At 35.7% G+C, this 15271-nt stretch overlaps 1 protein-coding gene and 1 long non-coding RNA gene across 2 annotated transcripts; one reads left to right on the top strand and one right to left on the bottom strand.

The window, feature by feature from the left end:
- The first annotated feature begins 3154 nt into the window (after window positions 1–3154).
- On the top strand, window positions 3155–4499 carry LOC310738574. The gene is made up of 2 exons (XR_014537116.1): window positions 3155–3230; window positions 4207–4499. It is a non-coding gene; the product is annotated as an uncharacterized lncRNA (long non-coding RNA).
- An 8844-nt stretch (window positions 4500–13343) lies between these two features.
- htr1ab (5-hydroxytryptamine (serotonin) receptor 1A b) lies at window positions 13344–15081 on the bottom strand. The gene has a single exon (XM_083564277.1). The coding sequence runs from the start codon at window positions 14871–14873 to the stop codon at window positions 13614–13616; it is 1260 nt and encodes a 419-aa protein (XP_083420403.1). The 5' UTR covers window positions 14874–15081; the 3' UTR covers window positions 13344–13613.
- Between the last annotated feature and the right edge of the window lie 190 nt (window positions 15082–15271).

Genomic DNA, 15271 nt, shown 5'->3' with positions numbered 1-15271 from the left:
GCTTACATGGTGCACGCTCTCTCTCTCTCTCTCTCTCTCTCTCTCTCTCTCTCTCTCTCTCTCTCTCTCTCTCTCTCTCTCTATTATAATTTATTTAATTATTTACATCAAGAAAACAGCAGAAGCTGTTTTATTCTATAAGTCTTCAGAAATCCTTCTCTCTATGTAAAATATTATGATATGCTATGCAAACGATTGTGATTATTATATGAATATGCAAATTAGCCTGTGATGCCACCTGGTGACTTCTAGTGACTTTTTGAGCATGCATTATTCACTTTCTCCTAAAATGAGTTGACAAGACTGCAGAAAATATCAGGTGCTTTGTATGTGAGCAAAGACACTGGGTGTATGCTGGGGAAATTCAAGCCTATGGGATGAGGGCACCAGAGAACACAGACATTTCAATGTCATTGAATTCAATTTGAATAAGAATATTAATTAAGTAAGCATTTGCATATGGAACTCTTAATATGGAGTTTTGGGGATAGCTGAGTCAAAGAAGTGTGTTTGAACTGTTTTCTGAAGAAAAAAAATGCACCAGTGAGCCTGATAAATTCACAGAAGTTCCAGCCCAAACAAGATCATGGTAGAAAAAGCACAGCATTTGTTAATATGCATGGCAGTAGACATCACATTGTAATCCTTTACAAATAAGAAGCAAATTTAATTATCAAATAAGAAAACTTGAAGCTTTAGTTGTGCAAACTGTATGTCTAAATCATCACACACTCACCTCTACAGGCTTAATAGAGTTTTTTTGTGTAGCCAACAGGCTTGCTGATGTGTCAGGGATCCACCAGCCACACCTTCACTTAACCCACCTATCACTCCAAGCAGCTCTCCTACCTACTAATCATCTACACCTGGCACTCATCAGCCTCCACGCTATATATCCTCCGTTCCCCCCCCCCCCCCCCACTAGCTCATTGTCCATTCTACAGTTCAGGCTGATGTCCATTGTTGGACTACCCAAGCGGTGTGTTTGCTATGTGTCCGCTATGTGTCCAGTTGGCTTTATTATTGTTTGTGGGACTCTGTTTAGTTCTCTGAACTTTCTCTGGTCATAGCATTCACCAGGTTTAGTTAAACTTGGAGCTTAGTTCTGATTTGCTGTTTTCTGCCTTTGCCCTTTTGTTCTTCATTAAACATCGTGAATTGCACTTCGGTTTCCGGCACGTTCTTCCGCCTGACATGATGTTATTTATGGCACAGAATTATCTATAGGCAAGATATATGTTGAATTGTTTTCTTTTATAGTACATACAAATGTATGGACATTTGCATAGACATACAAATGTATAAATCGTTTTTGTAGAGTGTGCATAATTTTTTGTTACTGTATTTTAAAAGAATTCTCTTTCATTTGACATGATGCTCAACATAATTGCCTCTTATTTTCCTTCCGATATTGAGTAGCTTTGAAGGCAGTAAAGGTCTTTAATGTGCCTTTATAATAACAGACTCAGCTTTACTAGTAATGGACCTTCTTGAGTAAAAGCCATTAGCAGTGTAGTTTGCACTTGAATGCATTGCACACATAATGTTTTCATATTTAAAAGCCTGTGTGATCTTTATCTTTTAATTGCCAGAAATGTACATTTTTGTTAGATGACCAGCTCAAGTAAATAAAGCAGAGAAACGAGGTTCAGGCTCTCTTTTAATTATTGCTTTTGGAAAAAAAAAAATCTAATTAGATACAATGCTGTGAAAAAAATATTATTTTTAATGCATTTAATCACACAAATGATTCAGATCATCAAGCATATCTTTATATTACACAAAGCTATCCTAAGTAAATACAAAATACAGTTTTTATAAGATGAGTTTATTTATTATTCATTTATTGGCAATGAGTCTTTAACATCTCCATTGAGGAATTTTGGCCCAGACTTGTTTTGATTGTCACGTTGGAGGTTTTTAAGCATGAGCATCCTGTTTAAGGTCATGCCACAGCATCTAAATCGGGTTTAAGTTCGGACTTTGACTAGGCCACTCCCAAACCTTAATTTAGTTTTTTTTTTTTTTGCCATTCAGAGGTGGACTTGCTGGTGTGGTTTGGATTATTGTCCTGCTGCATAATGGCTGGATATCCTCCTTCAGGGTTATTATGTCGAATGCACAATTAATGGTTCCATCAATTAAGGCAAGTTGTCCAGTTTCTGAAGCTGCACTTATACTACAGAAGACAATCATACTACCAACACCGTGTTTGACTGTAAGTATGATGTTATTTTTATAAAATGCAGTGTTAGTTTTGCAAACTAAATAAAACTTTTGTTAAATGAAACAAAAGTTTTATTAGTTCACAGAATATTTTAACAAATGTCTTGGCGATAATCAAGATGTTTTTTGGCAAATGTAAGACAAGATTTGGGGTTTGTTTTGGTCAGCAGTGGCTTTTGGCTTGGATCTCTCTTATGATTGGCATTTTTGCTGTCACATTCCTATTGTTGAATCATGAACACTGACCATAACTGAGGCAAGCGAGACCTGCAGTTTTTTAGATTTTCTGCTGGGTTCTAGAATTTTACACTTTTGGAGTAATTCTCTAAGATTCACTGTTTCTCTATTTGTGGATAATGCCTCTCACCATGGTTCGCTCGAGTCTCAAAGCCTTAGAAATGGCTTGGTAAGCCTTTTCAGACTGATAAATGTCAATTACTTTATTTCCCATCTGTTCTTGAATTTCTTCAGATCGTAGCATGATGTGTTATCTTTAGCATGATAACACATTTAGGTAGATCTTTAGCGTGCTTTATTTTGTTAGACAGGTTCTATTTAAGTGATTTCTCTATTAATCAGGCCTGGGTGCGGCAATTACTTTTTTTTTTACATAGATTCAGGTAATTTTGATAGCTTTTTCCCTTAATAAACAAAATCCTTATTTAAAATCTGCATCTTGTATTTACTCAAGAAACCTTGTGTAATAATAAATTTAATAATTTGAATAATTTGAATCAATTTGAATCATTTAAGTGTGACATGCACAAAAAAAATCTGGATACTTTTTCACAGCACTGTATAAATTAATGTCTAGGACACAGTGATCCTTTGGCCATTTTCTGTATACACCAATGTGACCAAATCAGCAGGCAGAATGTGTTAAAGGAAATGCTCTGTTTCCTGAAAACTAAGTTTCCTTCTAACCAGAGAGCTTCAGACCTGACAAATTCTGTCTTTTCAAATGGTCTCTACAGCTAGAAGGAGCTTATAGCATGAACACTCAAGTAAGTCCAACTGTTCTACTGTACTGTTTTAAACATGTAGATTTTGTAAGGTTTTATAACTTATTATTTATCAATATAATACCACAGGGTTATTGAATTCTGAATTAATTATCTACTTAGTAATGCTTTAGGGCAGAAGCTCTGAAAATAGTACAGCTACATATGCTCATTCTAATGTTATTGTTTCCATAGTAGCAATTTATGTGTGATGTAGGATTTTACAATTTAAGTGTATTTGATATGTAACACAATTAGGAGATTTGGGAATTGAAAGGGTGTACCCAGTAACTAAAAAGAGTTAGAGTTCTCTATTACTAGTTAGGTATAAAAAAAAAAACACACACAACATAAATCTGAGACACAAAGATTCCTCTGAAATGCCTGGAATCCAAAGAATTTAGCAAATGAATATGAAAGCGGGTAGACGTAAATTATGACTGTGTGGACTCATTAACCAGAAGCTCTTTTGGAACCTGATGAGACACTAAAATAGTGCTTTATAAAAGACAGGTGCACTTGCAGGGTAAATAAACAGCAGATAAAAGACCTAGCTGTGTGCCAAGTATCTAATTACAGTGATTGAGTGATTTGTCTTTTTTCTAATTAGATCTAACTTGTTTGTAAATACCTAAAAAGCCACAAACATTTCTTAGATCAGCCATACCCATTTCTTACATATATTTGCTTAATGTGGAGAATTTGCAATTAGATCACTATAAATTATGCAGAATATTATTTGACCTGAATAGATACATTCTGTGCTAGTAAATAGACAGTATAAGTATATATCATTATGCATCATAGTTAGCTCATTTGTGACGTAGTCTACTAATTAACTTATTACTAGCCTACCTCGTGCTGAACTAATAAGTGCAGTCCTGTGTTTATGACATTTGAGTTAATCTACTGGAATGCTTTTATTTATTTTAATGCAATATTTACTTTCTTAATTATTCTGTTATTTATTTTGAGGTAGCCTGGCTTTGTTTTGAGTCCTGAAGTCCACAACGTCGACTTCTCCAGATTCTGCAGATACAGTATACCAGTCAGCACTGGTGTGTTGTCTGTAGTGTTTCTGTAGTGCCATGCCACCTGCATCAGTCACTGAAAGGACTGCTGGGCAGTTTCCCACACAGTTTGTGGGGAATTCTGATGGCCTGGTACCTCAGCACATGAAACACATGCCATCCACTGAGAGTCCACCAACTGTCAACTGTAAGACAGCTGCTTCTCAGGCTTGCTGGGAAATAAATGTGGTCTTGGTACTAATGGTTCTTGCTGGGTTTCTCATTTTGGCTCTATTTTACTATGTCTTTCACCTGTGGCACAAACTGCATCTGGTTCAGGCTGGAAATGCTTTAGAGTATTTTGGCTTCTACCACATGGCTAACTACAGCCTGAAACAAATATATGAACCTCCAGGTTTAGCCTCAGTGGACACTGATAGAACCCCTGAGGAAGTGCCTTCTTGTTCACCACCTCCAACTGTTGTTCCAAATCATCCGCTCATCCCTTCACTCCTTCATTCACCACCTCCACTTTTATCTCAACCACCCTCTGCTGTGCCACTGCCGCACCCCTTCATCTACACTACCCCACCCAGCCCTCAGTCTGACGCAGAGGTATATTCCCGTATAGGCAATCTGCGGCTCTCCAGGCTCTCAAACGTGAGTCAGACACAGGTGGTTCTTTTTGAACACTCGTCCCTCTGACCCTTGAGAGAAGAACTTTGTCCTCTGCCTCTTCCATCAGAGAATTTGCTAAGAGACTGCCTTTCACAGTCTAGTGATTCATGTCATGTTTGTTTCTTTTTTGTTTGTTTATTTTTGGGAAGCTTGCATCATCAGAACTGGACTATATCTCATCCATCTTCGCATGGACATAATAGTCTGTTGAGGCTGTTTTGTCCATTCATAGTATAACCATTTCACAATAAAATGATTTGCTGCTTTAGATTTGCACTAAAGCAATGTGTATTGTAATTGACAGGGTTGATTATCAGCATTGATATCATCATGTACTCAGCTTAAATAGTGTTTAGACATCATTTGTACATTAAAATATATTTATACAGACAGTATGTAAGGAATATGAGGTGTAAAAATATGTTTAAGGAAAGTATGGTATTATATGGACCAATTGCAAAGTTGAATTAATGTCCTGTAACAGGACATTCCAGAGTGTTTTATTCATCCTATACCACAGTAATTTGCCAACAATTTTATTTGTCTATTTATTAGCTTTATGTGGTTTAAACCAAAGTGTACATTTCTGTACTGACAATTTTCACTTGCCACAATATTTACTTACAATTACAAAAGGCAACCAACACTGGAACTCCTTCCATAAATGTTACAAATTTCCTCTTACAAAAACGTTGGTTATGTACAGCATACAATCCCTTATGCATGAACTTTAATTAAAGAAACATGTAAACATTAGTTAACATGTGCATTAATATAAACCTATATTAATAGATCAGCACTAAGGTCAGAGCTGCTTTCTTCCTATGGGGAAATTGTGCATGTTTTTGTAACTACTGCTACATTATTTATTTAAATATTTAGTATAGTACAGATTTTAGTCAGAAATGTTCTATATATGATGCTCTTTGCTCTGTCTCTATTAGTTGTTCATCTAAGATAAAACTAGTGTCAAAATTTTTTTGACCTCATTATTCCTGACTGTGTTTTTGATCTACAGTAGCATGTGCCTCTTATTTCCTTTGTAACGCTGGCTTTCCTTTATAGGGTGGGATTTCCTGGAGAGCTTTTCCACTGCATTCTTTTTCACTTCCTCTGTTCTGGCTATAAGGAGAAGAATAGCAACAATTCCAGAAATACATTTTATTTTATGCCACACTTTCTAAATGAGTCTTTTGAGTTTTGTCCATGTTTGTAGTTAATAGTTGTCAAAATGACATATAGGTATAGTATAACTAAAAATAAAACAAACTAAGCTTAGAAACTTAAACCAATTGAAAATGACCATAACTTTTAATCAGTTTAAAGTTATATTTTATTATTTTATCTTTTTTTACTAAAACCAATACCTAGTTGTTAAAGACTTGTTTCTATTTGCTATTGGAATGGTAAATAAAGGCAGTAGTCCCAGAAAAACATTAATTATGTTAAAAACAGCAGAAGGAATTATTTCAACTTTCAACATTATCAATAATTTAAGATTATGAATAATGCAACAGCGCTTTAATAGCCCACACTGGGACTTTTTTTTAATGATAATGTTCTGCTGTTTGCAATAACATGTCAAGTGCAAAAATTTACATCCATGAAAAAAAAAAACAATAAAGTAAATTCTGTCTACAAAAAATTAGGTTTAAAGCAGTTACAAAATGTTGGACATGTTTAAATAAACTCTCACTGTATGAAATTTTTAAATGGTATTAAATATTGTATTTGAGTTATATTTATGTACGTGATCTGGCATTTATGTGTATAATATCCTACTTTTCATTTGTGATATAGTGTGTGTGTGTGTGTGTGTGTGTGTGTGTGTGTGTGTGTGTGTGTGTGTGCGCGTTTGCTGACATCTGAAGTTTTCCAAACTTTTATAACTTTTAAAAAATAATAACAGGTATATTGTCTATTTTCTTTTCTTTTCTTTTCTTTTCTTTTCTTTTCTTTTCTTTTCTTTTCTTTTCTTTTCTTTTCTTTTCTTTTCTTTTCTTTTCTAATCTTTACCATGCACAAACCTTTCAGTTTGGAACAGATGAAAGCAGGCCTTTATCCAGTAAAACCTTTTAGTAAATCATCAAATACTACTGTGAGTTTAAGCGTAATTTTTTTTTTTATGTAAAGCCGGGGGAAAATGTTCACAGCTGTTTTATTAGATTGCGAATGCTTTGGTACGTCATTTAATCGATTGTGTACATATTTTGACAACTAGTTTAACCATTTTGCATTCATTGACCTATGCAATGAACTGATACCTAAATGGTTTTAACCCCCAAAACATTTAGGCATCAGTTCATTGCATAAGTCAATGAATACAAAATGGTTAAACCAGTTATCAAAATTTGTCAAGCTCTTCTTCTTTACAGTTCTATTAAACTTTTTTGGTAAATGTGTCTTGAATTGATGAATTGTGCAGATGAACCCTTGAATGTCACTAATAAAGATCAGCCAATAATCAACTAGTTCTCTAAAATAGGTCAAGGCTGAATCTCATGAACCTTTACTGTAATTGGCGAGTGTATATAAAAAGAGCAAAATACAGATTTACAATTGTTGAAAATGGATGAACAACTAGGAAAGAAACATGGACGAGAGCCAAGAATAAGGATGCATGCTGGAAGGGTGAGGAGTAATACAGTAATGTGTAAATTTGTGCTGTTGAAATTCATAGTTGCCCATTCAGCCTTGTGCATTTTCAATACTTGTAAGCCAAAACATAGTTTACATCAGGAAATACTAAAATAAAGCATTGTCATATTGAAAAAAAAAAAAAAAGACATTTTGACTCTCTTATTCATAAACAATGATAAAAGAACTTACTATTTTGATGGCAATTATATGTTCAGTGACACAAATACTTACTTTTTAAGAACACCTCTAAACCTGCTCAGTTATTCAGTCAGCCAATCATGTAGAACAACATGATTGGCAGCAGAACAATATATGAAATCATGCAAATGCAGGTCAAGGTCTATAGTAATGTTCACATCAAATGTGGAAAATGTATCCATGACCTGGTTGTTGGTGCCAAATGGGAATGGTGCAAGAAAATCCACTTAGCAACAGTTTAGTTGGTGGAAACACTGTTGTTACAACCATGGTGAGCAGGAAAAGCACCTCAGCATGCACAAACATTGAGAGGACTTGTGAGAATTGAGAGGAACGAGCCAGCTGATAAGGCAGCACTTGACAGCGAGATGTCAATGTACCACATCATTTAACAAAGTGAAGAGCAAAGGCTTGGCTGAAGAGATGGGCTTACAACTAGTGACAATTGATGTGGAAAGTGAAAAATTAAGAGAGACACCTGGATTCTATGCAACTAGCTATCTATCGAACTGACCTGAATAACAAAAAGAGATTTGGAGAACGTTTATGGACAGAAGACGTGATGCTACCAGAGGTGGCAAAAGTATACACATCCTTCACTTAAGTAGAAGTACAGATACTCATGTTATAAAAAATGTTGTACTGACTATCCTTTTATCCTTTTACTCAAGTTAAAGTATAGAAGTTTGGGGTCTGACATGTACTCAAGTTAAAAGTGGCCATTACTAATACCTGTTTTGGTGTCATGCTGGTAACTGGATCTCATGTTATATTAATATTAGGGCTGTCAATCGATTAAAATATTTAATTTCGATTACTTGCATGATTAATATGTTATTATACTTACGATTAATCACAACTTAATCGCACATTTTAATCTGTTCTAGATGTACATTAAATTAACAACCTGCTTTATGCAGATGTATGTTTATTATTAGTGAAACCATACCGAACATAGAGCATGGAGACAAAATATTCTTGTAAATGTTTTAAAGTAATTATGGTGTTTCAAATTCCATTAATCATCAGAACACCAAACAGAACCTTCACTATGTTTTCACACAGATGTTTAATGAGGTGATACCGGAGAAACTGTACCTCTTCTAACTTTCATATGGATTAAATAATCAAAGAATTCGTTTATTGAGAAGAGAAAGATTTCACCAAATAGATTAAAACTAATGTAACGAGCCTGTTTTGAAAATGTAAGAAGTGGAAAGTATAGATATTTGTGTAAAAAATTGAATAAGTGAAAGTAAAAATTTAAAAACAAATAGTGAAATACAGTAAAGATACCAGAAAAATATATTTAAGTAGAGTAACGAAACTATTTAAAGGCCTTTATGCAAAGTATTTGAGACCTTTTTTAAGCAAAAAAGCACAACAATATGCAAGAGCAATGTGTTGTCTGATAAGGGTCAAAAATTAAAAAAGAGGTATCATGTCATGAATATTGTAAGTCTTCCTTCAACTTATTGAATACAATTATAGAAACTGGCTAAAAAGTCTGTTTCTATAACTAGCATTAGAAACTAGCATTAGTGTAAGTAAACATGGTAATTTTTAACTGCCTTTTAACAAACAGACCAATCATTAACTAGCAGGATACATGCTAACCCACAACCTAGCATTATTTGAAAAATGCAACCAGCAACTAGCATTATTAAAATCATACAAACCAGTAGCTAGAATTATAGTAATAATATGATTCTATTAACATTCTTTCTACTAATAAAAAAATTACTTAGTAATATAGTAAACAGACTTCTAAAGTGTCAAACTAGTAAACAAGCTAATGCATTAAGCAGCATTATAGTAAATATTCCACATTAAAGAGCTGACAGTATATCTACCACAAATAATTGTGAAATATTTGCATTAAAGTACAGTGGTATAGTGACAGTACAACATCATTGTATGTTTACCGTAATATATTGTACATTTCCTAAATGCATTAGATACCTTTTTAAACAGGGGTATTTATGTAAATATAATAATCAGGGGGCTTAGCTGTAGCCTTATCCGCTCATCTGTTTAAGGTTTTACTGGCATATAAAATGTGAGAGGGTTTGTGTTGACTCAAATAAAGATCACAAATAATTCATCCAATAATTTGCACACTTTGTTTATTTGCTTAATTTACTCTTATTAAACTGATAAATTTGCTAATGACTGTGAATGAGAATGTGTTGCTGAGTACATGTGTGGCTGCTTGTGTGTGTCAGTTAAAAATATAGATACATTATGCCTTTGTATTCAATATATTTGGGCTCGAATAAGCAGTTTTGATTTGAGGTGAAGAATGTAAAGCAATCACAACACGGATCACAGCTCGTCATTCGGTTCAGTGCCAGGGAGAGAATTTGAAGCCTCTTATCTCCATCTTTAGGTCCTGAAGGAGATCACACATTCTTAGTTCTGCTCGGTCTGACAGCTCAAATCAACAATGATGCTTTGAAAGGTAGCTGACTCAAAAAAAAAAAGAGTTCTGTTTCTCATTCTTTCCTGTTTCCAGTGCCATCATCAGCCACCACCCTCACCACCTGATGAGCCTACATCTGCCTTATGAGTAGGCGGAAGTAGAGCATGTTCGGTAACAGGGATCAGGCAAAGAAGAAAGAAGCATATTTCAGATGTCATGAGGTAAATGTGTAAATAGAAAAATAGCAAAAATAATGATTAACCAGAGTATTCATTTATTTAAAATAAGTAAATAAATTTATAGGGAAATGGATTAAGGAAAGGTTTTAAGTGCTATACAAAATAAAGAGAATTAGATTTAATTAAATAAATAATTATAATGATTTTTTTGTCTAATTGTCTAGAACAGCCATTGTATATTTTATATTATTAATTCACCTGTTACTTTTTTAACATAAACCATAATTTATATTTAAATGTATTTTTGTACACAAAATGTACAATTGATGAAGGAGTATTTAGTTTTAGTGCTTTGTAACAGTCAGGGATACAGCTCTAATGTTACATTTTCCAGGACTGAAAGTTTCACACTTTGCAGTTTGACAAGATGCAATTATTTTTTTCTGTTTAACTTTGAGAGAGAGAAGCAGAAAAAATGGTGACAGAACATGTTTCTATAGCTCTAATGTAATGAGCTACATTGTTAAATGGACTTCCAACAACATTAAATGTAACTAAAAATGGATAAAAAGTTTAACTTGTCATTTATTGAGCATTTTTCAATGTGGTTTACTCCTCATGTGCTGTCATTTACGTATCTCTGTTGCATCCTCACCTGGAGGTTCAGTAGCTGTGTGTGAACCCCCTCGGCTTCTGTGTCTGTCCAGTTGGTGGTGCCCACGTGACTCTCGCTCTATTGTCCTGGGCTTTTGATCAGATAATTGCTCCTCAAATCTGGAGTTTTCAACCTCTGAGTGTCACTATGGAGACCAGCATTTCAGCCAGCTGTGTGGAGTGGCTTTTAGTGGTTTCAGTTTGACCACTGGAGTTACTCGGGTATATGAGCTCTGCTTACCAATATGAAGTCATTTGAGTATGTGAAAAATTATCATCTGGATGTGAAAAGAACGTTTGTCTTAAATTTTTTTTAAACATGCATTTTGATAACAGAACAGAATAGAATCACACACACAAAAAAAGATTATTAATAATTGTTTATTTTTAATATTTTTAATAGTTATTTTTATCACATTGAAAAATTAAAAATAAGTAGTCTATAGAAAATCCAATGTTAAGAAGGTCTAATATCAAGTGGTTAAAAAAAACATCTAAAATACTTTTAAAAATCTGGACAGACTTAAATTAAAAGTATGCAAATGTTCTTGCTTCGGTGTTTAGATGTTGCTGTACCTTTCTATAAATTGTACCAGACTAGCTAACATTTCGTGCTAAAAACACCGGTCGAAAGATGTAAGATTTCAAGGTTGACTGAAATACAGTGAGGTTCATAAGTATTCAGGCAGCGACCAACTTTTGCTTCTGTACACCACCTAAAAAGATCTGGCATAAAGCAATCAGGATGTGATTAAAGTGTAGACATTTGACTATAATTTAAGAGGTTTAAAAAAATATATTGCTTTTTAGGATTTTATAGCTAATACATAAGTAAAAAAAAAAGCTATAATTTCGAAACAACACATGTAATTCTATACTTTACTCACATAAACACACATTTTAACCTTTATTACTTGATTTATCCAGTTTGTGGTAAATGAAGACAAGTAATAAGTGTATACTGAAATATTTTGTGTTTTGATTCTAGTGTCACTTAATTGGTTGGTACTGTATTTCTGGTATTCCTATAAGAATTCTGCATTCTTCATACTATGCTGGTCACAGTAGGATATTATTATTGCTAGTGAAGTGTTACTGGTGTTTAACAGAAAAGCAAAATGAATCCTTTATAACTGTCAGGTTTCTTTGCAAGCCCTAGCACAAGCTTCTTTTTCCAGTCACTATATTCCAGATATGATTTACATTATATTAATAATACATCCAGCAAAGAAGTAGTGCAAGGACACCAAACATTGGACCCAGATTTACACATTGAAGTGCAGCTGTAGGTGTAATGCAGAGTTAAAATGTTGAGTTAAAACAGATATTCGAGTCTGACTGGTTAGCACAATATGATATGTGATGTTATTGATGGTGTTGTTAGCCTAAACTGAAGGGTTAGAAACGAATCTGTCTGTGCAGAGAATAGAGATCAGGAGGTGAGACAGCTGGAAAGATTAAAGGACTAATACAATGCTGAATTTCATTAGAAATGTAATCTTCACTGCTACTAAAATTCAAATATTAATTAAAAATATGAATATACCAGATGATTTTTTTTTCAAAAAAAATCAAGACAGTAGTTTGGTGAACAACATGTATTCTGTATACTTGATAGTGACCACTACCTAATTCAGGAAATGTTTGCAGACATTTTACCATCATTCATTTGCATCACTTTGCATTTGGTTGCCTGATCATGTAAAAATAAATTAAATTTGCTTCATCGGCTGTTTGCTCTTTTGCAGTGAGGGCTGGAGGTGGAAATTAGACATGAGTTTCAATGAATAAATTGAGCTTTATCAATGTATGAGCCTATTTCCTATCATATGTTCCTGTTTTCCTAATTATTAAAATGATATGTGAAAAATTAAAAAAATCATCTATATAGGGATATAATGTATTCTTAAACACACTGAAATTAGCAATACAATATTGTCCTATTTTTATTTATGATATAATTTTACATAGCAACAACAAAGAAGATGGATAAAGATTATAATTAGTTTCAGTGTGTTCTTATTAAAAATTAAAGAAAGCAATGGTCACACCTTATGACGCACTATAAAACTAAAACTTAATCTAAAACCAAATGTTTGATTTAAAGTTTCCCATTATCGTAATACATTAGTATTGCATTATTTTATCAAATATTTTAATTCCATTATTTCCAAGGGGCTAAGCTGCATTCTATGATGTCAAAATATATTTGTGACTCTTTTGTATAACAGAGTTTTGCTGTATACAATAATAATAATAATAAAAAGCTTATCAATGATGCAAAATATTTGTTTTATTTCTAAGCTCTGGCACATAAAGAAGCACAGAGAATCTGTTTTGAGAGTCATTTACGAGTTTATTTCAAAGCATGAACACATTCATGCTTCCAATGGACATGAGCAGTACATGGAGTTCTTTCATACACAGTATCATACATCTTTTCTGAAAACAGAAAAAAATTTATAATAAAAATGATAAACGATGAGAATAATGACCTATTTCCACCACGGGATAAATGTCATCATTCTTTATCCCACCGAAGGAATGTTTGACTAAAGATTTTCCCGTCAATTCAGCAAACTGGGTACCACTAAGCAATCCACCGCTATTTTCGACAGAAGTGACATTTGATGATTTTCTGAAAGGCGCTCTGGAAGTCCTTGTTGAAGTACGCGTAGATGATGGGGTTTAGCAGCGAGTTGGAGTAACCGAGCCAATTGATCACGTCCTGTAACCACACGGGCATCTTGCACGTTGGGCAGAAGGGCATCACTAAGGCTTTGATGAAGAAAGGCAGCCAGCACAGGATGAACGTGCCCATGATGATGCCCAGCGTCTTGACGGTTTTGCGCTCCCGCGCCATCGCCAGTTTCCTCTTTGCCTCCGTGTTCTTTTCGTGTCGGTTCTCAAAGAGCGGCGCCGAGCTCGGCGTGTTCGGCAGCGGCAGCTCGTGCTTTGAATGGCCGTGCACCTCCACGATCTCCACCGACTCGCCGTCGTCCGTGTGCTTTACAGCGCCGTTCACGCACGACGCCGCCGGCTTGGGTTCCACGCTGCTTCTCCAGCTTTTGCCCGGCTCTCCATTAGCGCGTTTAAAAAGCGCCGGGGACACGGTCAGACATGTGACTTTTTTCTTCTCAGTCCGGCGTACCGTCTTGCGGATACGGAACCGAGCCGCTTTAAAGATGCGGCCGTACAACACGAGCATGAGGATGAGCGGGATGTAAAAAGCGCAGAAGGTTGAGTAAATGGTATACCAGGGGTCGTGGCTGATCGCGCACGCTTCGGGGTTGGCCATGTCTTCTGCCTTGCTTTTGGGCTGCGATTTCATGATCAGCATTGGGGGCACGGATATCAAGAAGCCCACCAGCCAGGTAGCGCCGATCAAAACCGCCGCACGTTTCAGCGTCCTTTTTTTCATATAGTCTATGGGCTCGGTGATGGCCCAGTAGCGGTCCAGCGCAATGGCGCACAGATGCAAAATCGAAGACGTGCAACACAGGACGTCCAGCGAGATAAAAATGTCGCATGCGACCTGCCCGAGTGTCCATTTGTCCAAAACTTGGTAGAGACACGCCATTGGTAAGACGAGTACCGACACCATAAGGTCCGTCACGGCAAGAGACCCGATTAGATAGTTGGCCACGTTTTGGAGTGACCTCTCCAAAGCTATGGCCGCCACGACGCACGCGTTTCCAAACACCGAACACAGGATCAGCGCTCCGATCAGCACAGACGTCGATATCTGATAACTTAACGGCACCTTAGCTGTGAGCGACACCTTGTCATTGTGCTCCTCTAGATTGCTGTCGTTTTGGAACAACGAGGACGCGTTCTCCGGTTGTCCATCCATGTCTCTGTTCATCAACAAGCGCGTGAAGGTTAATAAAAAAAAAAAAAAAAAAAAAAAGCGTCGGTCACCTACTTACTGAACTCCTTCTGCAGGAGCGCGCGCGAGCAGGACATGGGCATCATCACTTACGGCTTGTGACGAGTGCGCGAGCTTTTATACCAGTACTGGAGCATACGTCAGTTACCGACGCAGGTGGATCAGAGTTCACACTCTGTGTGTATCCGCGCATGTAAAACCTGTCATCATTAAAAGAAGACATGCCAATGTTTAAGGCCAATAGTGTCATATATGCCTTTTTTTACAGCCTCTCGTGCGCACTTCATGTCAGATATACAAATGGATTAAAATAATGGGCAACTTATTTTGTGCCACCAAAGTTTCCACCGTCAGCTTCGTGGCGATACGCACAA

This window comes from Silurus aristotelis (assembly GCF_946808225.1).
Source record: "Silurus aristotelis genome assembly, chromosome: 16".
In the NCBI taxonomy this organism is placed as follows: Eukaryota; Metazoa; Chordata; class Actinopteri; order Siluriformes; family Siluridae; genus Silurus; species Silurus aristotelis.
This window is presented reverse-complemented; position numbering and strand designations above follow the sequence as displayed.